This window comes from Carassius gibelio, chromosome B1 (genome assembly GCF_023724105.1).
Source record: "Carassius gibelio isolate Cgi1373 ecotype wild population from Czech Republic chromosome B1, carGib1.2-hapl.c, whole genome shotgun sequence".
NCBI lineage: Eukaryota > Metazoa > Chordata > Actinopteri > Cypriniformes > Cyprinidae > Carassius > Carassius gibelio.
The window spans coordinates 13,763,551-13,783,701 of NC_068396.1; the positions used below are offsets into that span (position 1 = coordinate 13,763,551).

The 20,151-nt window shown below is 37.5% G+C and overlaps 1 protein-coding gene across 2 annotated transcripts in view; it reads right to left on the reverse strand.

The window, feature by feature from the left end:
• chrna8 (cholinergic receptor, nicotinic, alpha 8) overlaps positions 1-18,646 on the reverse strand; it is a 69,612-nt gene extending 50,966 nt beyond the window's left edge. For both annotated transcript variants that reach the window (XM_052545267.1, XM_052545266.1), the window contains exons 1-2: positions 18,518-18,646; positions 2,665-2,804 (exon numbers count right to left, since the gene is read on the reverse strand). In XM_052545267.1, the coding sequence (XP_052401227.1) occupies positions 2,665-2,804; positions 18,518-18,587 (210 nt within the window). In that variant the 5' untranslated portion in view covers positions 18,588-18,646. The remainder of the gene's footprint in view (positions 1-2,664; positions 2,805-18,517) is intronic.
• Between the last annotated feature and the right edge of the window lie 1,505 nt (positions 18,647-20,151).

Consider the following 20,151-nt stretch of genomic DNA (forward strand, 5'->3'; position numbering starts at 1 on the left):
ATGTTCCAGGATGATAAAGCTAAACTGCATGCTGTTTAATGAAGTTCAAGACTCTTGATAATGCAAGGATGGTGATAAATGCCTTCGTTGGCTTCACAAATCAGCAGAACTAAACATCATTAATTGTTTAGGGTAAAATCTAAAGGGCAGAGTAGGTGTTTTTACTGATGTTGCAATATAAAACTGCAAATAGTTTAGGTCTTACAAGTCAAGAAGCCTGAGATGGATTAACCATATCATATGGATCCTTGGGCTCCATCAAATCCAAAGGAAGGAATTGTGCAAGGTTACTGTAAAAGTTGAAGATGTAGCATGATGGTTAAAGACTGAACTAAAACTGCTCAACATTTATTAATAACTTAATAATCCTTTTTATATCAGTCTATTGTTTTCTGCATATTTTGTCTTTTTTTTTTTGTTGCCTTATTGATGTTAATGTGATTGATATGCATGCACTGTCAAGTGCAACAGCTACTCAGCCAAAATGTGATCTTATTAATGTTTCATGTGGGTCTTTTCATGCTCAGGGAGTCCTGCTGCGTTGAAACATCAGCATGAGTATTCATCTGGCATATAAAAAGGGTAAGAGAAAATAAAAAAGGAAAATGTGTCAAAGTGTGTTCAAAAAGACTTTCTAGAGAAAATAAACTTTTCAACTGAAACTTGAAACAATCTTTTAAACTGCTATTTTCTTATGTTCTTACAAAAAAGGGGTGTGTGTGTGTGTGGGGGGGGGTGTCATATTGCTAAAAATACTTCTTTAGAATTTTCTTAAATAAGGATAACCTCCAGTTTGTACAAAGTCCCCAAAGGTAAGATGTCATATACATTTATTAGGTTTTTTCAAAATAATTATTGTAAATATTAACATAAAAATAGCTATATACATTAATTTGTCATGATTATGCATGACATGACTTTTTCCCGAATTAAAAATTCAGTAAGAACACTAGTAAAACATTTTTTGTTTTTAGAATGATTTCCTCTGTTAAAGTTTTTTTTGTTCTCTGATGTTAGAAGAAAACTGTAGTTTGTTGCAACAAACCACACAAGTTAAGAAAGTCCTAGCTTTAATGCCCTTACAATCATAACAATAAAAGCTATTCTTAAATTAAAGGGTTTAGTACAACTGGGCAATGGGCCTTGGTTGCCTTCAGAAGTACAACAAATTATTTAAATTATTAAGAGCTTGATAAAAGGAAAACAACATCTGCTAAGGAGAAGAAAACAAACATTTTCATTAACAGCGCGGTCTCCAAGTGAAGTGGTCTACTCATGGGTCCAAGCAGGTCAGAATATTGTAACTAGCCCTAAAGCCCAATATAAAGAGGTGTTAATTGTTAAGTGAGTAGTACTTCCCATAACACTATAAAAAAAACCTTTGTGCAATAAAAAGATTTGTTGCATGTTGAAGGTTCTTCATGGAACCATAGATGCCAAAAAAAACTTTTTATTTTTATTTTAAGAGTGCAGGTCTCCTAGCAGAGTAACCTTTGGACTTGCTCCACTACTGTTTGATAGCCAGAAAGTTTCCAAATACAATCAGACATTGTCTTGAGTAGATCTTTAAATAGATATATTGTTTAATAATTTAGATTTCAAACATTTATATTCTGGGGGTCAGTGTATTAACACATTCATTTGTAAACCCTAAAAAATTGCAATTTTGTAATCAACCCACTTTGTGTGCGTGCAGACTGGGTATGTTCCTCTACATGTCAGATACCATCAAATACTTTGCTTGGTGATAAATAATGTACGTACAGTACAGACCAAAAGTTTGGACCAACCTTCTCATTAAAAGAGTTTTCTTTATTTTCATGACTATGAAAATTGTAGATTCACATTAAAGGCATCAAAACTATGAATTAACACATGTGGAATTATATATGGAATTATACACATAACAAAAAAGTGTGAAACAACTGAAAATATGTCATATTCTAGGTTCTTCAAAGTAGCCACCTTTTGCTTTGATTACTGCTTTGCACACTCTTGGCGTTCTCTTGATGAGCTTCAAGAGGTAGTCACCTGAAATGGTCTTCCAACAGTCTTGAAGGAGTTCCCCGAGAGATGCTTAGCACTTGTTGGCCCTTTTGCCTTCTGTCTGTGGTCCAGCTCACCCCTAAACCATCTTGATTGGGTTCAGGTCCAGTGACTGTGGAGGCCAGGTCATCTGGCGCAGCACCCCATCACTCTCCTTCTTGGTCAAATAGCCCTTGATGCCTGCAGTGTGACTCTACAATTTTCATAGTCATGAAAATAAAGAAAACTCTTTGAATGAGAAGGTGTGTCCAAACTTTTGGTCTGTACTGTATATGTACCTACAGATACTATAATGAGAACATTTGAAACAGACTGTTAATGAGAGTGAAGATTGTTCACTCTGGGATTTCTTCATGAATAGAGCATGAACCCTAATTTGAATTCAAGGTATTTCAAGGAGGGTTTCACACTTTTTTTTTTTTTGATGCAGAAACAAAGAACAATGACTCTATATACAGTCTTATCGATCAAACTGAAATCAGTGGATTCAGTAGTAAAGGATGCATCCAACTGCAAATCACCACTGAAAACACTGGGAAGTGGAATATGCATGGTGTGATGCAAACCAGCATCATGAAAGAAAGATCACATAAAAGAGAAACAGAAGTAGACACTCACCACATCTATGATCTGAAGCAGTGTGAGTCCCAGTTCCACCACTATAGGTGCAGAATCATTGAGAACAGGCCTTTCCAGTCGGTTATAGTTCTCCAACAACTCCTTATACAACTTCCGCTGATATTCCCCCTGTAAAGAGTCTATAGAAAGAAAGAAAGAAAGATTAAAATTCCATCATTATTTACTGACGCTCATGAACTTTCAAGTCCGTATGAACACAATAAGTATACAATGAAACAATGAAGTATAATAAAAATGTTCCATGTGATCTGTGAAAACATGATATATGTATTTAAAGCACATAAGTCCTATGGACCACTTTTATGATAAGCTTCAATCCCAAAGCTTGACAATAATTGCATGTTCATTATAATGACAAAATGTTGTGAACTAACCATTCAAGACTGGATTCACAGACAGATGGTTCGGGGTTAAATTATTAATTAATCGTTAGACAGATTTGATTTCCACAGGCTCTGATAGGAGACTCAGTAACTGAGACTAATACCCTGAGGGACATTGCTGTTGTCTTGTAGATAAAAACCCATGGAGGGAACATTCTGAGAGAAGAAAAGAACATGTAAAACTGCAGCGATCAGCGGTATAAAATATTCAGAACAGACCCACTTCTTCCAAAGATGGACTAAAGCACACTGATGTGTACAAATGGGATTTTCTCAAATGTAAAAACACAATGAGATGGAGAGATGAAACGGAAAATTTCAACAAAATAATGAATATTAGCAGTCCTTGATAATTCAATGTGGATAATTGAATTTTCTTGGAACATATGTGATGATGTCTATGTTTAGATTCAGTATGATTATGTTGTTATATAAGCAGAATTCCCTTCGTAAATCAAAGGAATTCATTCACATTCTAAGCAAGAGGCATCACACTCTCTTGACTCACAATGCAAACGAGGAAATTAAGAGGAGCGTATGTTCTGTGTATCTGTGCATGAGATTGCAGCTGTGATGGGGAGAGACAGACAGAGCAAACAATATGCAGCTCGCATAAAATCTGTTCAACGTGAATCAAGTATTGAATGAATGCACTGATGCAAACTCTCACCATTTTGATGCAAGATATGCATCATACTAATGTCAAACCTGCCAACCTGTCAACCATGTGTTGACTTTAATGTCTAGGTACACATAAAACATCAACATTGTTTCAGAAAATGTATTCATTTCCTTTATTTATTTAGTAGAAAGATGTCAACTTTGATGTTCAAAGAGATAAATATTTAAGAATTAAGCTGTCAAACTAATTTCAGAAGATGCAGTATTGGTTCTTACCAATTAGAATCCCATGTTGTTAGATTGTATTGTAGCATATTTTTGTTGTTGCAACAAGGTTCACCTCATGTTTAAAAAATATGGTGTATAAAGAGTTTTCACGCATTAAATTGAACATAACATTTTAAAGACAAACAAATGCTCAAATAGCATTTTCTAATAAAAAAATACTCCAATGCTGTATTTATACATTAATAAAGTGAGTTGATTACTAGAATAATATAATAATATAAATAATTAAATTAAGCCACGCTCAGAAAAACAAAACAAAAAACATTCATTCTAGATCAAAGGTCAGAATGTCAGTAATAAGTGACTTCTATTCTTCAAACAATGAGCTTTTTAATAAACCAAGAAAAATTGCAGTAGAAACATTTTAAGGCCAGAGTCAAGAGTCAAGAGGCATTTATTTGTCATTTGCATAGTTAACACTGGGGAAAACTGGGCATTGAAATGCTTGTGACGAGGCTCAGACATACAGTGACAATAACAAGACATAAGACATAGATGTACATGGAGAGCACTGAGATTTTTGAGTGACTACAGTGCCCAAAGACAGAAGCAGTGCTATCTGCACTTCTGTAGTCCATGGTGGATATGTTTAACACTGGAAGCTGCACAAAAAGAGATATTGGCTAGGTCACAATTAATTTTCAGTTATGAGTGTGCACATGGTCATTCCTTTTAATTACCATTAAACCATATACTATTAATTTCTTTTTTCCTTGATTCAATATGGTGCTCTTATCCCCTGGCATTTCTAATGGCTGAAACTTGCAGAAACTATTTAGCAGAAGTCATAACCACATCTCTGCACACTGGTGTTTTATTAAATCCTTTCCATTAAAGGAAATATCAGGTATGCATTTCAATGCATGGGCGTTTGTTAAAGAATGAGACTTTAATGTCCTGTTCCCGCAGGAACAGTGATAGCTAATAGATACAGGACATGCCGAGCAGCAGGATACAGGCTGGGCTTGTAAATGCTCAGGCTAAAAATCCTATTTGAAAGTCGCTTTGAAAGTTTACTTTCTAAAAGACTGGATCGGCAATAGTGTTACTCACACATACACACACACACACAAATCACAGCATGGAGTACCAACAACAGAGAATTTAGCACTATGACACTAAAGAATTACAGCCCATGACGAGAGTGACTGACACTCTTAACGAGGCCCCTACTGCGGAGAAATTATGGATTCCATCAGAGGCAACACATTAATTTATCTTTTGTTCTCTTGCATAATCAGAGTAATCATGAACACTTTTTTCCCTTATTTCTGCAATTTGCTATGATGTCAAACCAGAGATGGGGACTCGAGTTTGAGACTCGGACTCGAGTGCGACTTAAGTCGCACAAACAGTGACTTCAGACTCGACTTGAGACTCGTCCTCGAAAGACTTCAGACTCGACTCGGACTCGAGCTCCGGGACTCGTGAACAATGTTTATTTTTAGTAAACGTCAGATGAGCTCGCTGTTAGAGTTGTGACGTTCGCGAACGAACCGATTCTTTTGAACGGCTCATAAACATGAACGATGGGAGCCGAGTCACGGCTGGAGGGGAGCCATTCTTTCTGTCGCTCTTTTTTCCTATGCGTGTTTCAGAGCGCGTGTTTCACACAGATGCACACAAATGAGCTCCTCCGCGAGATAGAACAGTTATAGGGGGAGGGGCGCACCCAGCGCAGGCCAACCCTTTATAGCGTGATGATATTAGTTATTAGTTGTGCACGCATCCTTCACGTGAGTAGGGGAGACCGGGGATGGTTGTAACACGGGGAGAGTTGTAACACTACCAATTCCATGAATCAGGGGCAAGATAGGAGTCATGTGACAAGATAGGAGTCATGTGACGTGTTACCCAATGTTCTTGTGTGGAAGTGTTTGTAGTAAAAGCTGTTTTGCACAGAAATTCATTGCAGCCGGCTTTGTTTTTGATGTTTATTTGTGAGTAGGTATTGTATGAAGTCAGCGTAGCTTTGTTCATTCTTAAGCCAGACAAGAGGTGTGCAGCTATACAGCCAGGACAGACAGAAGGCCATTACTGAATCCATAAATGCAAAATACAGATATTAACTTAAAAGTAAAGCATTCTTGGTGTTTTTGTCATGTTGCAATAGCCTGTTTACACTGATTATATACCAAAATCAAAGTTGATATTGTATGCTAATAGATAGAGTTGTCATAATAACATATTACATGCTTTGAATTCCTTATATATAGCTATGCAGTGTTCTAAGCAGCTTGGATGGGTCGCTGTACGTGATGCAACATTTATTATAACCAGAGACTTAATATAATAAAGAGACTTGAGACTTGACTTGGACTCTAGCTCAGAGACTTGAGACTTGACTTGGACTCGAGCTCAGAGACTTGAGACTTGACTTGGACTCTAGCTCAGAGACTTGAGACTTGACTTGGACTCTAGCTCAGAGACTTGTGAGCATCTCTGTGTCAAACCTCTTTAGACTGACAAATAAAATAAAAATAAAATAAATAAAATATCATACATGTATTGATTATTTTTCCACTTTTTGAGTTCATTGTGCCCTGCAATGTTTTATATATATATATATATATATATATATATATATATATATATATATATATATATATATATATATATATAAAATGTAACAGAATTTAATTAAATGCATGTTGAATATAAAGTTTTAGTCACTTTTAGTACAACTGTTTTACAACTGTGAAAAATTAACATTAAATACAATTTTTAAATTAAAGTTTAAATGTATATTAAATGCAACTAACTGAACAGTAGAGTTTTAACCCACTTAAGTACAGCTTTAGTATACAGAGTATATATCAAGTCAAGTCAAGTCACTTTTACTGTCACATCACCACAGCACATGTGCCTTGGTGAGTGAAATTCTTGGGAGCATGCTACAGAAATTGCAGAAAAAAATTACATATAACCATGCAGACTTCATCAGATGACAATGTGCAATATGCTCATTAGAGATATGCCGGTATAAAATTTTCATGTTGCGATTAATTGCTAATGCTTTTATCACAGTATACGGTGAATTTTGAAAATAGTGGTATATATATAATTGTAAGTACATCTTTATAACATACAATTTCATAATTTCTTATGAAATACTTTTTAATGTAGTATTTTTTTCTATTGAAGCTGTATTTAAATGTATTTTTATACATTTGTAATTTATAAGGTTGCAATGTAGTACATTTGAAATATTTTATAGGCTATGTAATACTGAATCATGCACTGCAGTTTAAATGATAATCAAGTACTTTACATGTGCTTTAGTATGTTAGTCAAGACAAGTGTAATTCTTTAAAGCATCATGAAACAATAGGTTACACTTGTTGTCCTTGTTACATTGTAATTATACATTTAGGTATTGAGAAATATTAATTAACTACATGTACTTAATATATGGTAAGGGTTAGGATTAGGGTTTCGTTTAGGGTTATTTGCATGTAATTATGCATATTTTATTGTTATTATAATAGTAAGTGCATGTAAAATGTGTAACAAGGACACTTTAAAATAAAGTGTTACCAAAAATTATTAAAACAATAATTTAAAATGCACCTTCAAGTAAAGTTTTTTAATTTATCATTATAACAAAGGTACTCTTTAAGTGTACTTAAGTGTGTTTTATATTAAGTGGCCTTATCTTCTATGTACTTATATTTAAATTAATAATTTGGTACAATGCACTTATTGTGTACATATATGTTTTTAAATTTTTTAAACACTGGCTTGTAATAACATCTGTATATGTATGTAATATTTCTGTAATTCCATTTTTAATTACAATTTTGACCAATCCCTTACACCTTAACTCACCCTTAAACGTAACATTACCACTAAACCTGTCCCTAACTGTATCCTATCTCAATAGCAGATGAAGTGTTTTGGGTTGAACTTTATTTTACAATACTTGTACTTACATGTACTTATAGTGTACTAACAGTGTATTTATCTAAGAAAGTTCTAGTAATACAAGGTAACTACATGGGGTAGAGTTAGGTTTAGGGGTAGGTTCAGGGTTAGGGTTAGTACCTAGTTATTACATAGTTATTGAAATTACTATAATAAGTACATAGTATGTACACAAGGAACAGGACTGTAAAATAAAGTGCTACCGTGTTTTTGTAATACATTATGAACACTATAAATACATTGTACTTATTTTTTGATGTAGGTACATAGTACCTAAGACCCTAAGGCCACTATTGTAACCTTATGAAATTTAAGAACATTTCAGTGGTCTTTTATTTAAAATATGATCAAGATCACTTGATGATAACCCTGCAAGGATTTGAAATGAACAATCTGCACAGATGAACCACTGGTGGTACACCACAGTTGTATGCCAGTTAGAAATGCTTTTTTAACACTAAAATGGAGAAACACATATTCTGACACAGAAGACAGATATACTGGTGAAACTATATAAATTGGACTACATCTTCTACTGCATGCACTTAATTGGTCAGAATTGGTCAGAAGAAATATGAAAAAATTCTCATGTAGATTGCTGATCCACGTGAGACTTGAGATTTGTCTAATTTGCCTGCTCTTTTTCCTCCTCCTCCCCAGACTGCAGCTGTCTACTCTAATTAACACTGAAAGCAAGGCGTTTGGCATTTCAAATGAGTGTAGTGTTAACATACAGTTGCTTGTGAAATGTACACATCAGAGATTCGGTGTTCCAGATTACCCTAATTCATTCTAATGGAATAAGTGTTTGTGCTTCAGGCCCATCTCAGCCTGAGGGTTATGCAGTGTCTGGTGAACGTGATTGAAATGCATATTTCAGGTATAGAAAAGATTGTGATCCAAGAAAGAGAGTGTTTCAGACTAACTCTATCCTGGTCACATCTACAGCACATATAAAAGCCTTTCAATCACGTTCGTTAAATTTCATTGCTTATTTAAAAGTATTTTTCCCACTGGCCGGCACACTCTCATTACTATGTATATGCCGTCATTGATTAACCCTCTATTGCCTCGGGTTAACTAACCCTTTTTTTTTTTTTTTTTTTTTTTTTTTTGCAGGCACAAGATGTTTAAAAGATAAACATGGCAATAAAATGGTTTATAAAAAAAGGGGATGAATAAAATAAACCAATAAAAAGCTCTTTTATGTTCATACTTGGTGGACGTATTAAAATCATTTCTATGTACACTGTGTGAAAGTGTCACTCAAATAAGTCATTTGTAATGATTTTTATTTTTATTTATATATCAATCTAGCTAATTAGGAACATTTAAAACACACACACACACACACAAATCATGAAGGCACTGGGTAAACAAATACAACAGCTGCGGTGTAAACTCACAGCTAAGCAAACAGAAGCTGTGAAACACAATGTGGGACAGACTGATATTACATATTTTAAAAGACTGGAACAAGTATATGTCACTTTAGCCTGCCTGGGAAACAAGCCCTCAACTTTTCCTCACACTTGAGTGCTAGCATACAGTGTTAAACCCCAAATAACAATCAAGGAGACTCCAGGGGGAGACACGGGGCTATGAGATCAGCAAGCTGAACCTGACAGTGATGGTGTGACTGGTTATTTATTGAATTTCATGCAAATGGTGAAACATAATAGCATAGACATCACAATGGAAGCTTTGTGATAGTGAGACTTGTAAAAAGAGAAAGTTGGACATAATGTAAAAGACGTGGAAGAGAAAAAGAGAACTGAGAATAGAGAGACAGTGTGTTCTCAACTGGTTTTGATTTAGGATATTTTGGGGATTTTGGATCAAACTTTGAAGTGCATTATTCCTATAACAACAATATATCACTATATATTATTAAAACAGCAACTATGATATACTTAATAATAATCACAATAAACTTTTTTATGGTGTTTTTTTTTTCTTTTTCCAAGGGAATCTGTCACACCCCTGGATTCATAATTTTGTGTTTTCCCTGCATGTGTTCCATTCCCCATGTTCTGTGTGACCCAATTTCGGTCCCACCTTAATTGATAAGTTCCCAGGTGTGTCTGATTAGTTCCCAGGTGTGTCTCCTTACTTAGTCCCTCGTTAGCCTGTCTTTACAACCCTTGTCCTCTCAGTCTGTGTTTGTCTGGTCTACAAGTCAATATATGTGTCTTCTTCCTGTGTCTCATGTTGGATTTATCCTGTGTTGGATGAATAAAGACTCTCTCTATTATTCTCGACTATTGTTCCTTCCAGCAGCGTAGCATGACAGAAGACCCAATCCACAAAATGTTTTCCGGTTTTCCTCAGTCCTTTTTTTTACGTAGTGCTGTGTCCATGGATCCCCACCTTCGCCTCGAATTCTTCCTCCTCCTGCTGGAGCAGGAAGGATGTTCTCTTGAGGACCATTCGAGACCATACGAGTTCCTAGTGCTAACTAACATCATCAGCTACTGGGACAACATACTCTGCGCATTCTATAATGCCTGCCTGAACTCAGAGTGCAAAGCGTTGTCATCCGAAGATGGTCCTCGGAAGGAATTCACCACATTTGTGGAGTGGACTCTGGCGAGAAATGGGTCACATCTCACCATCTATCCACTCCCGACCCAGAGCCTAGCCCACCATCTCCCAGATGTGCAGAGCACATGCCCGAGCCCACCGCGTCCAACGAGCCATTGCCACATAGAGCAACAGAGCTGAGGATCACTGCGGAGCCAGACTCTGTGATGTTAGACCAGGTGTGTGAGCCGGTAACACCACCTGCCATGAGGGAGAAAGACACGGACAGGGTGAGCACGGAGAGGAACTTCACCCCCTACACTGCGGCTTAGGGCGAGCTGGATATGGCGTGCCAAAGGTACAAAATGAGGAAGTGGATCTCATAGACTGGGAATTGGAACTGGAAGTTGAACTGCCCCCTCTCCTCTCTCTGTCGTTTTTTCCTCGTCCAGCCCTGAGGGGGCTTCCAATTCTCCAGTACCCACTTCTAGAATGTGTCCTCCGGTGCCCGCTCCTAGAATGTGTCCTTCAGTGCCCGCTCTTAGAATTTGTCATCCAGTGCCCCCTCCTAGAATTTGTCCTTCAGTGACCGCTCCTAGAATATGTCCTCCAGTGCCCGCTCCTAGAATGTGTTCTACAGTGCCCGCGTTTCTACAATGTGTCCTCCAGTGCCCACATTTCTACAATGTGTCGTCCAGTTCCTGCTCCTAGAATGTGTCCTCCAGTGCCCGCTACTTGAATGTGTCCTCCTGTGGTCACTCCACCATAAACTCCGCCTAGGTCCTCTGGATCCTCCCCGTCACCCTGGCTCTTTGACTCTTCGTCTCCGCCTTGGGCTCCTCCTCCACCTGCTCAACCCCTGTTGGTCGGTGGCCATTCTTCCTTAATGGCTTCTCCCACTATCAGCTCCACCCTGGGCTGTTATGGCAGTGGCCTGCTGGGCTCCTCCTGCTCCAAGTCCCTCCTGTATCCTCCCTGGCTCCTTCCTCCGTGGTCTCTGTCTGCTGGCCCCCTCCAGAGGGTCCGTCCTCTGAGGAACCTCCTCCCAAGTTCCCACCCACGCCTCCCTTTGTTGTTTCTACAGTGCAAGCTCACACCTTCCGGGAGGGTTAATGTAAAGTCACACCCCTGGACTCATAGTGTTGTGTTTTCCCTGCATGTGTTCCATTCCCCATGTTCTGTGTGACCCAATTTCTGTCCCACCTTAATTGATTAGTTCCCAGGTGTGTCTCCTTAGTCCCTCGTTAGTTGTCTTTAAAACCCATGTCCTTTTAGTCTGTGTTTGTCAGGTCTACAAGTCAGTATGTGTGTCTTCCTCCTGTTTTCCAAGTTGGATTTACCCCTTTGTTGGATTAATAAAGACGCTCTTGAATATTCTCGACCCCGTGTTCCTTCTGGCAGCGTAGCGTGATAGAACCTGTATTTAATGCACTGGAATTTCTTTTTTACTACTTTGCAAAGGTTTGTTAATAGTTTTTGAGGATGAAGGGATGCAAAGTAAATTTAACTTTTTTAAATGTTTGACTCTCAGGTGACAAATCATTTTGTGCCAAAATACTGTTCCATTTGATTGGACATATTAGGGAGCATTTTCATTTACTTCAAAAAGTCTAATCATTTTGCTATAGTTTCTATGCATGAGATGAATTGTTCCATTTTATTATTTGCATTTACAAAATATTATATATTTTGACACATTTTGGTCTTTACCCACCAGCAGATAACCACTGTAGTGAAAGAGAAAAATGCGTGTACTTTAAGTCTGTGAGAGATGGAAAACAGTTTAAGAGAGAAGGAAACAAATATTGAAAAAGACAGACTTTGTTTTTGCTTTTTTTTCAATTACTCAAGCTCTTCTTTTTTCTTAATACAACTTCTGCTGGAATGGATCAGACTCAGATGTTCTTTGCATGTGTGTGTGTGCATGTATGTGTGTTTGCTTACTCACAGTCCAGGCCTTTTATGGGGATTTATGTCAATCCAAGTATGATTATGGCAGCACAAGTTAGATCAGAATCAAAAACGCTGTAAATGACTCTTCTTCTCCACTGAGGAAAAAGCAAACCATTTTATATAGAAGCCTTATCGGAACAAGATATTCTTTGACACAAACATCAAATCATCCGGTGTAATAACACATCAAGTTTCACCTCATGCCTTTGGAGAAAAAGAAGCAAATGAGGAAAAAAGAGAGAGAAAGAGAAAATCCCTGTGGAATAACTGGGTCAGCTCACTCTCTGTAGGATTGTGTTATAGTCCAGATTAGCGATGAATATCTGCCTTTAAAAGCTGAATGACTATCACTCTACTCTTCCCTTGATGAAAAAAAAATATTTAGACTGAGGAAAGAGTTTTTTTTTTTTTTTTAAGCACGCTTTCCCATAAATTCATTCAGTAATGTCAGTACTGGGCTAAAGGTGGCAGAGGGAAGAGAGTATATTGGTGAAGCAGAAAACCCTGGAAAGTTACTAATCTTTAGTTACCATGCTCTCTGTTTTCTAGTGCCTGAATAATGTCACACATTGAAATATTAACTAAAGTAACTTTAACTATCCACCTGTAGCATCTAGATAAGGTGGTAGAAGCAGGGTTGTCCATTTATTAAACAAAATAATTATTTAATCACACAGATTTCTGTAATTAATCATAATAACCTAACATTACAGTTGTTGTAATCATCAATAGTAGAATAGTAGAAACAATATAGTTTAAAAATGTATTTATCTTTTTACTAATGAAGTCCAGTGTCAATAATACCAAATACTGACACTGATGCCTCTATAGCAGGATTCAGAAACCTTTTCGGCATGACATCCAATTTTTAATTTTTCTGGTTAACTACTGTGTCAAAACCCCCTACATTCAGAAGCTCATAAACTTGTCAGTGCTGCCAGGCGACTTTTACTAATCGATACTGAATCGCTACATTATATTTCTCAACAAAAGGGGGGAAAATCGCTTCATTGTTTGTAGAGAGAAACACAGCCTGTTAGGAGCTATAAATGCTATTAAAGTGGGAGAATAAACTTGCGCTCGTCTACGGATGCGTGCACGAACGTTGCACATACTAGGCACTTCAGATCGAAGCCTCAGAGGTCTAACAGCCCTCGTCAATAACAAAATGACTGAGATACATATTTTTCTCTGAATATAAGTAATTATGAAAATTCAACATTACAGTAAAATTGAATGCCAGACCTAACTTTCAAATTGTTTTTATTAAAAATTAATTAATGATAACAAGGCGTTAAATAGATGTCACATAACAATATTACATGTAAAACATTTTATGTTGTAAACTTTTTTTTGGTAAATGTAGCATTATATCAAAGTAAATTTAAAGTATTTGTATATTATAATTACTCTCTAAATCTAGTGTTTAACTTGTTATTCTAAGTAGCAAACTGGTAATTGTCACAGTTCATGAATTCACTGTCTCACCTTTTCTGTGCGTGCGGTTGTGTTGGAGGCATGGTTACTGATTACCTATCACCCTGATCACTGCCACCTGCTACACTCATCACCGGGGCTATTTAAACCTGTCTCTCACCCAGCCGTGTTGTCAGATCATTTCAGTGTGTCTGGGGTTCCGGCTGTTCATGTGCTTCCTGGTCTTCACTCTTCGTTCAGGATTCCTGGATCCCGCCGGTTTGGTTCGCTCATTGCATCCCTGCGTCGCTGTCCTGAGCGGTGGTCTCCTCAGCCTGCCTGCCTGCTTCAGAGCCCGACTTCACTTGTCTTTGCTTTGTCCAGTGAAGCTGTCTATTGTCATTTACGAGTCCATGAGTATAATAAACCTCTGTTATTTACCCGCTATTAGATTCTCTGCCTTTCTTTCCGCAACCAGACATAACAGAACGATCTGACCATTGATGGATCCAGTGAGAATGGCAGAGCTTCAGGAATACCTCACGACCAGCAACCAACGTATGGATCGTCAGGAGGAACAGCCAACAGGGTCCTGTATTCCTTTTGTAGTATGGACCGATCATATGAATCTGGAATGCATCAGATCTGCTAAAAGACTCAACTCTAGGCAGGCTCGGTGGGCTCTTTTTTTTTTCTGACGTTTTGATTTTTCTTTTTCTTACCGCCCAGGTTCTAAGAACATCAAACCCGATGGTTTATCACATGTTTTTGACCATTCCGAAAGCCGTCTAATCCTGATTATATTTTTCCCGAGAGGCTAGTCATCTCCACACTTAGATGGGAGATCGAATCGAAGGTCATGATGGCCTTAGAAGGGGTAACGCCTCCTACCGGTGGTCCACCGGGTCGATTATTTATGCCTGAGGGAGTTATCTCCGATGTCATACGATGGGGCCATGGTTCCAATGTAGCTTGTCTAGTTGCTAGTTTTTGGTTAAGCAATGTTTCTTGTGTCCTGGTATGGCTCGCAACATCCAGGAGTTTTTGGCGTGTTCGGTTTGTGCCATGGGTAAGACTTCCAATCGCTTCCCAGATGGGTTAATACAGCCACTGTCTGATCCTTCGAGACCCTGGTCACACATCACTCTAGATTTTTTTTACCGCCCTCCCAGGGCAAGACGGTCGTTTGACCATGGTGGACAGGTTCTCGAAAATGGTTCATTTCATTCCCTTGCCCAAATTACCTTCTGCCAAGGAGACCGCGGCGGCTGTCGTAGATCAAGTCTTTCATTTACATGGCCTTCTGATGGACGTGGTCTCCGACAGGAGGCCCCAATTAGTATCAGTGCTTCCTGGTCTTCACTCTTCATTCTGGATTCCTGGATCCCGCCGGTTTGTTTCGCTCATTGCATCCCTGTGTCGCTGTCCTGAGCGGTGGTATCCTCAGCCTGCCTGCCTGCTTCAGAGCCCGACTTCACTTGTCTTTGCTTTGTCCAGTGAAGCTGTCTATTGTCATTTACGAGTACTTGAGTATAATAAACCTCTGTTATTTACTCACTATTGGATTTTCTGCCTTTCTTTCCGCAACCAGATGTAGCAGTAATTTAGTATTTTGTGATGGATATCAAATGGTACATTTTGAAATAAATATTCCTTAAAGTAGTGTCTGTATGTGTGTTTGTGAAAAGAGGATAAATACTATACCTAGAATGAAAATGTTTGGGTACCTCTACAATATTAGGCAAACTAAATCTGTCCTTTCTTGACTGGCTGCTGCGATGCTTTTTTTTCTTATATGCACAATCAACCTTTGAAAATGTGCATTTGGTCTTCAGCAACCCCAAGAGAGCATGTTACACTTCGCTTTGTCTCACTCTGCTGCCTGCCATTTGCTGCTGGCTTGATGATTGAAGTGATGATTGCATACAGAAGTGACTGGATGAGCACAAAATGGCTCTGCCAAATCTTTTCCTTCTTCCCAACTTCATCACATAAAAATGTCACTTATTGCTGTTAATGCACTTAAAAAAAAACACCACACTCTCTATTCTTCTCTATCTTATAATGTCTCATCTGTACTGTAATACAATTATAGTTCTAAGTAATAAGGGAAAGTATGAAAACCTGTTTTTGTGTAATTTACTAATTTACTAGCAATTTCAGAGTGAAAGTAAATCCAACACCAGAGTACGTCTTTTTTCTGTTTTTCACTTCACATATGGGGCAAGCTGAAAACCAAAATATCATATTAACAGACCACCATCTTTTCAAAAGTAAATGGCAAATCAGATGTGCATGGAACTAATAATCAATTTAATGTAATTAATTACAAGTTTTGTGGAAGACTTGATCATTAGGTGTATTGGATTTTAACTGAACTCTACAATAGATCTGCAGGATCAGGATTGCGAAGCCCAGGTATATAAAAAAAAAACTATATAATATCTTTGGGAAACTAGTGTAGAACTCTTTCAGGCACCTTTAAAACAACTGTCTGTTTAGGCTTATTGTTACTTGCATTATAACAGATCTGCATGTGAGTCTAAATTCTGATTGGATATACACCATGCATGAAACCACAGCCGATATATTCACACCTGTGTCTGCACATTAGTTAATTTTACATTAATATGCAAAGTTATGTTGCTGGGCAACATTAAACAGTATATGATTAGGCATATGAAATACATGGCCAACAAAACTTAATGCAACATCATGCAATAACAGAGTTCACAAATGTGAGGTTTATATAGAAGTAGTTTACTGGATTTGATGTAGAAGGTCAGACTTGAACCACAATGAACCCTGTTGCAATTTACTGGAACACCAGCTGTCAGTCAAGCCCCTGCCCCCTTTATTTAACATCAGTGCCTGATATCAATGATGCTCTTGCATCCGAATAAATCAAATCATTGCGTCATTCTTCCGATACCTAGTGGAAAAGCTTCTTAGAAGTGTGGAAGCAAAGGGAAGGATGAATATTTTTTTTGCCATTACTTTTAAAGTAAATATTGATACAATCAGTGAGTTACGTAACTGACATGATGATAAGGTCTGGCTCACTGTTCAGTAGGGTTCAGGTCTGGGTTTTGTGTAGGCTGTTCATTTCCAGTACGTTACTGATGCAAAACATACAGTATGACTGCCATATCTTTCTCTAATCTACATGCTGACCATTTTCTCTCACCCAAATAAAGTGTAAGCTGCTGGTCTATGGGATTTTAAGGTCATGGTATTAACTCGGACCCTACATGATAGGGGTATGCTGTGAATATTGTCAGAATGTAGGATATAATGACATTTCCGCCAACATAAAGAAAATATCTATCCTGTTTTGCTGTCAAAACAGCAAACCGTCATTGGTATTTTCATTGCTTTTAAAAGAATTAGTTATTGATAACGAGGGCACATAAATTAAGAAAATATATAAGTCAGATATACGTGCATTGCAATATTCCATAAAAAAATAACAATGGTCAATTTCCTTGGGACTTAAAAATATGTATTATATCATATTTTATTATTATTTTATTGAAAGACAACAGAGGTCCAGGAATCCAAGGCCATTTGTTTCACCTATTTTACTTTACCTTTTAATCTGCCGACTCAGTCTACAATATTACCTTAATTGGCACATAGCTGACCAGAGTCATAAACTGAAGTAATTTTGTTGAAATACTAAGGGCAGTGATCTAGTTTGACCTCTATAAATAGTTTAAGGGAATCCCGCACCTTAAATGGTTAGAATGGAAATCCCCAGATTGATCCCCTTTGATTTTGTGAATGTCCAGACAAAATCAATCAAATAAATGTAATCATGCTTCCGCCGTAAGGGAAATTAAAGAGACCAAGAGACCATTTTCAGGAATGGAACGTGTTACTAATCCAAAAAGTCACAAACCAAGTTCTCTATTTGACAGGTTATTATTCAGAGGAGCAATTCCAGTTCCAATGCTAATGTTGGCACTAAAAAATGTTCCATTCCTCAAATTTGATTGGCTGAGTGATGATGAAAGGGTGTTGATTTAATAATGGGACATTTCACTTGTTTGTACTTGTGTTTGCAGTGGTTGATAGGCTACTTTCCTTTCTTTTGAGGGCTACTTTCTGTGTCCGCTAAGAATTTTTTTTTAGATCTAATCAATATTAAATGTCGTTTTGGCATAACACCCCTCGGTCATCACAGATTTATTGTAAGAGGCGTAATTGAAAGTACCGAAGGTAAGTCGAGCATAGAGACATGCACTTGATGCGTGCGCATACCCATACACTCATGCAATGAGTTAACCCATAATACCCTTTAATTATAGGTCATAAAGAATTTCTTTCATCACGTCCTTGTCATGTTTGCTCGCGTCTCACATTGGCGTAATAGCGAGAAAACCTAAGGATATTGTGCGGTATTTTTGTCAGTGATGAGCATGCGTCAATGCGATCATGCCAGATGTTATGGAGTATTAAAGGGTCGAGGTGCTGCAAAGTAAATCGCACTCAGACACTCTTACAAGCTATACACAAAGATAAACACACATGCTCATATATTTCTACAGTGAAATGATCAAACTTCTCTTTAATTTTGTCATACTCCACGTATTCAAGCTAACAAGAAGTAACAGCTTACGACAACACCAAAGTAAAAGCACCTTGATGCACACGGAGTTCACTTTTACGATTCAGTTTTAAGTTGCGCAAATTACTTTAGCAAAAAGAGCAGCGGCTCCTACCTTTAATACAAAATGACGTCCATATCAAAATTCCAAGTTGTAGAATTCCAAAATATCTTTGATTCTGCATGATTCCTGCAATGGGAAGTTGTCCTTGCACACACAAACCGACGAAACTTTAGTCTGTCAGCATCCGAGCTGTGTGCAGAGGTAGGTAACACTTGCGCGCCCTCTCTCTCTCTCTCTCTCTCTCTCTCTCTCTCTCTCTCTCTCTCTCTCTCTCTTGCTTTTAATTTCTCAATATAATTTGTTACCGAAATGCAATGCAAAGCAGCCTGTCTATAATCAGCATATTATCCTTAAACAGTGACCCATTAACTGTCTTTTTCGGTGGTATATCAATCTCAGCCAAGAGGAATCTAATCACAATGCATAACAAAACATAAACGATTTACGAAACTGGCGCGCGCTCTGACATTATGCGTAAAGACGCCATCTGGATACACGTTAGCTGCAGGAATTATTTCACTCACTTGCTGTGGATAATATGCTGCAAGCGCGATATGATGCTTGTAAAATTTACATTTAAAGTATTGAATCCGATTGGAGATTTAAACCCTCTTTTATTAGTGTTCTTCATGGATTATTATTTGGTTCAGTGAGGATTTATAAATAAGAGTATGCATCATCAGGTGTTTCTGATCGGTGCACTAAATCTTAGGTATTACATTCCTCTCGTTAATTTATTTTAGAGGTTAAAGACGGGAACGGATAATCTGAAGGTCGCTGTTCTAAACACTGTGAAGTTTAATTCATGATTCATGTCACTACTGTGCCACTGAGCAGCGCATTTAAAGCCATGTTGTTCACGACCCAATGTCCCTGAAGTCCAAATGATGTAGTCCGTTATACTGTAAGGTTAGCCGCCAACCAGGTCTAGTTGTCAGGGTACATTTATTTTTGGAAGTCAGTTACTATAAACACCTTGAAGTCTTGACTACAAAAAGCTATTTAATATTTTCAGCCTTATTGCTTAGGGGAAAATATTCAGTGCACTTAAAACATGTTGATACAATCTAGAATAAATTGACACAATTGGAACCTGTTTTTTCTATACATCTCAAGCTAAAAAGAAAGATAAATCTACCAGAAAAAAAAAAAAAAAAAATCAATGCAAAGTTACAAATGAAATCATCAATAATGAGGTTCCAATTAATGAACTGTATAAATTAATGAGATCACATGTAACAACTTCATCCTGATATCAATGTTACAAATGTTTCCAACCTGACTCTTGTCCCAAGAACACGGTTCAACATTTCAGTTCAAATCTACTGGTGTGATTTCATTATTTACCTATTTAGCCAACTGCTATTTTAAAACTATGATGATCCAAGATGTAGATACTGTAAGTCTGTTTATCGGAACTGATTTGGAGAAATTTTGCATTACCTCACATGCTCCCCAATGGATCCACTGAAAGTCCATCTCCTTGTCCTCACACAGCCACCAACATATTTGTTAAGAACTGATTTAGACTGTTTTCGCTTGTAAACTGTTCTTGATTTGTGCACTGGCTATTTAACTGGAGAAAACAATATTATGGAAAGAGTATGGAATACAAAAAAATACATTCTTTGTCTAATAAAGTGTAATCCCATGTGATAATTAAACAAAAACCTGCTTATCATAAC